This window comes from Grammomys surdaster, unplaced genomic scaffold (genome assembly GCF_004785775.1).
Source record: "Grammomys surdaster isolate TR1022 unplaced genomic scaffold, NIH_TR_1.0 547, whole genome shotgun sequence".
Lineage (NCBI taxonomy): Eukaryota > Metazoa > Chordata > Mammalia > Rodentia > Muridae > Grammomys > Grammomys surdaster.
In genome coordinates this window covers 345-8,222 of record NW_021604966.1, presented here as the reverse complement: position 1 = coordinate 8,222, position 7,878 = coordinate 345, and the positions used below count along the sequence as shown (strand labels likewise).

Genomic DNA, 7,878 nt, shown 5'->3' with positions numbered 1-7,878 from the left:
AAGCTGTTGGAGCAGGAACACTGGTCTTGTGGGTCAGATGCTGATGAAAGGGGAGATCAGGAAACCAACATTGGTTACAGCAGAATGAGGGTCACATGACCAGGATGGAAGTTATGTCCTGTAGTAGTGTGAACATAAAGGGAGACAAGATGGAGAGGAGAGGTGGGCCAGCAGGGCAGGGGACTGAGGTTCTCAGAGACGTTGGTGGCAGGGCAAGTTATAAAAAGTCCAAGCCTTCATAATAGCAAGGAAATCACAGGAGTGAGTCCTGGGAGGGAGTTGGGAATGGGAGGGGTACCCAGGGGCCAGCTGCATTCCAAGGCTGCATATCTGTGCAGGCTTAGGCAGAAATTATGTAGCCTTGGTGAGATACTTTCCTTTGTTTGTTTTGTTTTGTTTTGAGATAGGATGGGTTGTCCTATATATAGCCTTACCTGGCCTTGAAGTTGATGTGTAGACCAGGCTGGCCTCAAACTCCCAGAACTGCTCACTCCTGGCTCTTAACTGCTGGAACTAAAGAAGTGCACCATCAGGCCAAGACGACTTCTGTCTTTTCCTAAGATGAATTTGAGACTGGGGTACAAGAGGTCTGAGAAGGCACATCTGGTCGAGTTGCCTTGAGAGACTCTGGAGTGTGTTGGAGGAGTGGGTGCCTCGGGGGACACCTGGGCTGGATTTGAAAGTGAGTCTACTTACACAGGTATGCTGGTTCTTGGAAAAAAACCGATTCATTCAGAGTTTGGATTCTTCCTAGATGAGCAGGATGGAGGAAGAGTCAGGAAGACTTTAGATGCTGGACAGTTGTAGTTACAATGAGATAAGCAAGCTGACTCTCAAGGCATTAAGGTGGGGGTCTGGAGGTCTTGGAGAACAGACAGTATGGAGGTTGACTCACTTGGACCATAGCAGCAGATGGTGCCCACAGTGAGAGGTGGGAGGTTAGGAGGATGTCCCAGTTAGGGTTACTATTGCTATGATGAAACACCATGACCAAAAGCAAGTTGGGAGGAAAGGGTTTATTTGATTTGAATCTCCATGTTATAGTCTACCACTGAAGGAAGTCAGGACAGGAACACAGACAGGGTATGAACCTGGAGGAAGGAGCTGATGGCAGAGGCCATGGTGGGGTGCAGCAAACTGGGCTTTTTCAAATCTCTCTCTCTCTCTCTCTCTCTCTCTCTCTCTCTCTCTCTCTCCAACTTCCTCCCCCCTCACCCTCCCCCCACCCCCGTCTCTGGTATGATGGAGGAGGAAGTCCACTACAGACAAAAAGTAAAGCATAGACAGAGACAGGAACATCTGGGAAAGTCCAGAGTCACAGTGACCCTGAGCCATGTGGGGTTGGTGACAGAAACAGGGGAGCAGAACACCAACACAGGACAGGAGGAGGAATAGGTGAATCAGCCAAGAGGACAAAGGTACAAAACAATCTGGTAACTAAAATGGTTGAATTATATAAGGAAGAACATCTGGAGGAAGGGCAGCCCAGTTCTGTGCAGCAGAGTTCAGGGCAGAGGGCTGGGTACCAGCCATACCAGGTAACAGGTAAGGACTAAGGGATGCTGGGAGAGCCTGGAGGCCAGGTCCACTTTAATATGTTAAATAGGCACCTCAGCCCTTTCTCCCAGCATTGAAACTTAACACTTTCTCTACTGCCCTCCCCCTCAGACAGGGTTTCTCTGGCTGTCCCAGAACACTTCCTTTGAGGCTGGCCTTGAACTCACAGAATCAAAGGCCTGCCTCTGTCCCTGGTGCTGAGATTAAAGGCATGTACCATCATGCCAAGCTCAAATTGCTTTCTTATAGAACCCAGGACAACCAGCCCAGGGGTGACCTCACTCACAATGGGCTGGGCCCTCAATCACGGTTTTTTGTTTTTGTTTTGTTTTGTTTTGTTGCCCTATAGCCTTGCCTACAGCCAGTTGTACAGAGGTATTTCCTAGTGGAGACTTTCCTGAGGAGTCTAGATTGTGTCAAGTTGACAGGAGTGAGGGGGGCACAGGAAAAGCTGCCGGGCTTAAGGTGACAGCCACATCCTCCCACACAGTTCTTCTCAAAACGGAATCAAAAAGGTATGTCTTAGCTGGGCCTGGTGGTACACACCTTTAATCCCAGTACTGAGGGAGCAGACTAAGGTGACCTGAGTTCAAGGCTAGCCTGGTCTACAGAGTGAGTTTCAGAAGAGCTAGGGCTATACAGAGAAGCCTTGTCTTGAAAAACAAAGAGAGAGAGAGGTCAGAGATAGGGAGGGAGGGATGTAAAATCTATCAGAGTCTTGGGAAGGGGCTAATCTTTTCCTTGCACAGTGGGAAAACAGACCTGGTGGTGTCTGATGCAGGAAGTAACCAGGAGAGCCCTGGATCTCAGCCCTTCCTGCTGCTGTCCTCTCTCCCCTTGCCCAGCTGCTCCAGTTCCTCCTCCCTCTGTCCCTGGAGCATGCTCCCTTAGCTCTCCTCAGTGTGTCTCCCCAACATCCTTGAGGAACTCCTCTTAAGGAGACCCTATTCCCAGGTCAAAGGGCTGCTCCTAGGAGCCAACTAAGCTGCAAGATTGTGCACTTGGAGGCAGATCTCATTCACCCCCTCACACACATAAACTTCCTGCTTCCTTCACCCACTGTCTCTCATCATTCATTCACACGTTTGATCTGCTCATTCTCCATAAAGGATGGTTTCTCAGTCACAGGCAAACAGCTCACCCAGCCCACAGCTAACCATGCTGCAGCTCAGTTTCTCATCCACGCTGTACCCAGAGCTCATGAGTCTCAGAGGCTGAAAACATGGGCACCAATGTTTTTCCTGTGTCCCCAGACATCTGGGCCTTTCCATGGACACTGCTAACTTATTCCTCAGGATGGCATACATGCCATCTGTGCTACCTGTCAGTCTTACTTGTCTGTCTTCATAACAGGGGTGGAAACTATACCAATCATCATGGATCAAACTTGACATAGTGTGTATTTTCCGGTGCTAATGTTTAAACCTGGAGCCATGAACATGTTAGACACTCTACCACTGAGCTGTATCCCCAGATCTTTGTAAATTAAATATGCCCATAAAAATTTCTGTAAACACATACACCAAATTTCCAAAAGCAAGACTTGTTAATTGGAGAAAAAAAGCCTCAAGCAATGCTAAACATTACAAAATATACAGTTTGAGCTCTAGAGATGGTTTAGCATTTGGAACATTGGCCACTATTCGTAGGACCCATGATCAATTTCCTGCACCCACAAAGTGTCTGGAGCCCAAATTCCAGGGGATCTGATGCCCACTCCTGCCTCCTAGAGTACAGCATGCACATTGGTACACAGATACACACACAGGCAAACACTAATATAGAATAGAAAGAAAATCTTAAACCAGGCAGTGGTGGTGCACACCTTTAATCTCAGCAGTGGGGAGGCTGAGGCAGGTGGATCCCTCTGAGTTTGAAGTCAGCCTGGTCTACAGAGGGAGTCTAAGACTGCCAGGGCTACACAGAAAAACCCTGTCATGAGATTTTTTTTTAAATCTTCTCAGCTGGGCATGTGCTTTCTGCTCCCAGTAGCTCTCAGACCTTTCTAGAATTGTTGCGGCAGCAACTGGGGACTGAACTCCCGGTCTTGCACATTCTGGGCAAATTTTCTACCACTGAGCAATATTCTCAGCCACTCTTCCCACCATGACTTTAACTCATGGTACCTCAGGCTAGACTCAGATATGCAATCCTCCTGCCTCACATTCCTGACAAACTTGGGACTACACCACAGCACCTAGCTCTTCTAGACCTTAATAGACATGCAAAGGAACACATAGATTTATAGCAATATAATGATTTATTTTACAAAACTTTTCTTTTCTCCCTATAAGACAGACACGATGTAGGTTGCCATTACAGATCCTTCATCCTTAGGGGATGGGTGTTCAGTGTGGGTGCCTGTGTGACAGGACAAGCTCCCATAGTGAATGGAGGTGGACCATTGTTTCACGCCCCAAGGTCCAGTACACCTGAAGAAGCACATCTGCATCTTTGTGAGCTTGGTATGTGGTCTTTCTGCAGGCTTATCCTTAGAAGTGTCACTGCACCTGGACTCATCCTGGATTCCCAGGACAGGAAGACTAGAGTAGTGGTATTATAAATAAACACATTTATAAGAATGGACAGTGCAAAGTCACCTCTGAAAACCTGACTCTCACCCACAGTAGTAACTACACTGGAGTGGGAATAAACTCACTCAGGGGACTGGAGAGATGGCTCAGTAGTTAAGAACATAGACTGCTCTTCAAGACCCCAGTTCGATTCCCAGCTCCCACGTGGCAGCTCATAACCATCAGGGACACCAGTTCTAGGATCTGACTCCTACAGAACCCAGATGAACATTATAATTATAATAAAATATTTCACTGGGCAGTGGTGGCCCACACCTTTAATCCCAGCCCTTGGAAGGAAGAGGCAGGTGGATTTCTGAGTTCAAGGCCAGCCTGGTCTACAGAGTGAGTTCCAGGACAGCCAGAGACATACAGAGAAACACTGTCTTGAAATCCCCCCCCCCAAAAAAAATTTCATCCACTCACTGTCAGAAAAGCCACACTATGCAGGCCATGACACTGAATCGATAGCCCTACACCATTATCAGTTAAGTGACAAGCAGGCTGAGGTGACTTCCTCCTTCAGGGACAAGCCCAGCTCTGGGACTTTATTTTGAAAGCCACCCACAGCAACACAGACACCTGTCTGCCCACCCTGCCTCCATCATGACTGTATTCCTTTCCCTGCAGGGCACCCTCCTGTCAGCATCCACTTCTCTCCCTCTAACATTCATTCCCCTCTTGGATGCTCAGTCCTCCCAGCAGGGGGTCAGTCAGTCAGTCACCACTGGAAGAAGCTGCAAGTGTTTCCTTAGCCTCTGAGTCTGTCTTCATCAGCACTTAGCAGCCAGCCATTGAAACTCAGTGCTTGTGTTGTTTGCATTGCTATAGAGGTCCAGCGAGGTCCTCTCTGCCCAGGTATGGTTGGAAGATGACTCAGAGTCTGTGCAGCTCAATCTTCAATCTCTTCCAGAAACAGAAGTGCTTCTGTAGGATGGCTGACGGAGATGTCCAGTCAAGAATGACAGTCCACTAGCAATGATCTCTCTACATCTAATAAAGGTACCCCCAAATCTTCCAAAATTTCAAGGAGCTATAGTGTAGGACAGAGGCCATGGATCCAGGTCAGCTCTGAAGACAAAAGGGCAGGAGGCCAGTGGTATGTAAAAACTATAAATTAAATCAAAGGACAAGAGACATGATACAGTAGGCAGTCATTCCAGGGTCGTGGGCTTGATCCAAGAGGTTTGTGTGCAAGGTAGCTCAAAGCGTTGCATAGCCAGTCCCTCTCATCTGGACAGAAGGAACCTCAGGCCTGAGGCTGTAGGGAGGAGGTGGTTCTGTGGGAGGTGGCATCTGAACAACCTGATGGAGAAAAGGGGTACTTGTTTTATTTACAGTCTGGGTGAACAATGACACATATGGTTGGCAGAGTCCTCCCCAATCCCTTATACTCCGGCCCCCCATCCATTATTTCCACATTGTGGACAGCCAGCTATGAAACACATCAGGTATTAGGACAGAAAGACCCACCTCAAAGTAGGGTGGTGGAGAATCCAAGCAGGTGACACAAATGCTCTCTAGGGGAGCAATGGAGGGGGGTTCTGGAGGTGTCTGATGATCCACTCTTCTGACCTCATGCTGGAGTTCTCTGTTCTTGGAACAAAAGTACCCCACTAGGCCACAGAAGTACAAAAGGAGTAACAGGACCAGTAAGATCAGGAACAGGATCCTAGGAAGTTTGGGGATGGTTTGTGATAAGTGCCTAGTTCATACTCCATTACCATACCTCCCCCACCTTATTTCAGGAGGACTCAGCCCTCAGTGAAGGATGCCTAAAACTGGTGACCATGGCTTACCAGAAGGGTGCATTTTCAGATTTCCAGACCTTTCTTTCTAGGCAGCATTCATTGTCACAGCATCTGAATCCTTTGGGACAGTTTCTAGAAGGACAAACGGACATGGTGAGAAACTAATGGCATCAGTGTGTCCAACCAAAGGGTCCCTGCTTTCCTAGACACTTAGGCCCTCAGGTTGCCAGCCTCCCTTAGTGGGTGTGGGGTACAGATCCATCCTAGGTCCACTGGGATGAATTAGGATCTGGACTTGAGACCTGAGTTCAGATTCATCAGGGCAGTGTGCCATCGTTCCTCAGGCAGAATGGTCAGGATGCTGATCTTACATGGGAGGCAGGAGTGGGACATTGCTCATTTGACTTCCCTCTCCAGCTATGAAAGGTTGAGGATTAGCAGCAGTTACAGACCTGCAAATCCCTAGGTTGGATTAGGTGAGAGGGGCTATGGTTTCAGCAAAGGAGTCATGAAGTAAGTGTCTGTCGCCTTATCCAGGGCAGAATCTGAGCACTCACCCATCCCCCCTGCCTTTACTGACAATTATTTACAAAGTACCATACTTACAGGATGTCACATGAGTTTACAGTCTGTGGAAGAAAAAAGACAGAGGTCAGAGCTCAAAGCCTGGGAGTTGGGTGTCAGGTGTTAGAGTGCTTGTCCAGCATGGCAATACATCAGGTAGGTGTGTGTAATCCAGTGGTGCATGTCCATCATGACAGAATTCAAGAGAAGGCAGAACTATGGGAGGCTGCATAGCCAGTTTGAGGCTAGACTGGGACAAGAAACTCTGTCTCAAAAAGAACTGGAGGCTCGACTCTGGTCAGACATTGTTCCAGACAGTGGATCTCAGATTCTGAGGCCCTCCAACTACCATGTTCAGAGTCAACAACTGGATCCCACCTCTTCCTCCCCAACTGCTGGGATTAAAGTCACAAATTACCAAGGAAGCTCACACAGACACACACACACCATTTTTTTTTTTTTAAAACTGAGATAGACAAGGGTCTCACGTGTTGCCTTGCCTAGCCTAGAATTCTGAGTTCTACCTCCAGACTGCTGGATTAAAGATGTGGACCACTACACCTGGTTTTCTCTGCCCCCCTCACCTCACACACACACAATTGAAGATTGACCTAGGAAGCCATCTTTAGTGAATCTTTAGCTTTAGAGTCCCCCAGAAACATCCCAAGCTCCCACTGCCCCTATACCCATGGTTCTTTGTCATAGGTAGAGACAAATCTGGGCGTTCACTAAACATACATGTTCCTATTCATCCTCAGGTCCCTGCTCGAAACCCCCTGTGAAGCCCCCTAACCTTTATCCTTTGGTGTTTTGAGGCATCTGAGTGTTCCATACAGAATTCCATCCTATTGATAACAGTACTATTTAAGCTCTTAATTAGGACTCTCTTCACCCAGGCACTAAGACATTGCCCTCTCTGGCTACATCACTTTTTGTTTTGTTTTGTTTTTTGGAGACAGGGTTTCTCTTTATAGCCCGGGCTGTCCTGGAACTCACTCTGTAGACCAAGCTGGCCTCGAACTCAGAAATCTGCCTGCCTCTGCCTCCCAAGTGCTGGGATTAAAGGCGTGCGCCACCACCGCCCGGCTGACTACATCACTTAAAACCTTTGGCAGCTGTGATGGTGTATACCTCTAATCTCTGGACTACATGCTTTCTAAAGCAGCCAAAACTGAATCCTCTTTCAACAACGAATTGGAAGCCAGCCTTTTAGCTTTGAGAAAGATCCTTACAAAAGTATTTCTTTTGCCTAAGAAAAGACAAAAGGACAGTTGAGAGTTACAGCTGGGATATTCCCTGTCCATGCTCAGTTCTTTGGTGAGGATGGATAGGTAGAGTAAGCTAAAGAAACAAGGGGCCCAGGAACTCAGAACTCAGCGCTCTCTCTCTCTCTCTCTCTCTCTCTCTCTCTCTCTCTCTCTCTCTCTCTCTCT

The 7,878-nt window shown here is 47.9% G+C and overlaps 1 protein-coding gene across 1 annotated transcript; it reads right to left on the bottom strand.

The window, feature by feature from the left end:
* Positions 1–5,333: 5,333 nt before the first annotated feature.
* Positions 5,334–6,510, bottom strand: LOC114633189 (transmembrane protein 92-like; the record flags this gene model as incomplete). Its single annotated transcript, XM_028781803.1, has 4 exons — positions 5,334–5,435; positions 5,604–5,802; positions 5,930–6,013; positions 6,488–6,510. Coding segments are annotated over 4 exons (408 nt in total), but the record flags the coding sequence as incomplete, so codon positions are not given.
* Positions 6,511–7,878: the final 1,368 nt, after the last annotated feature.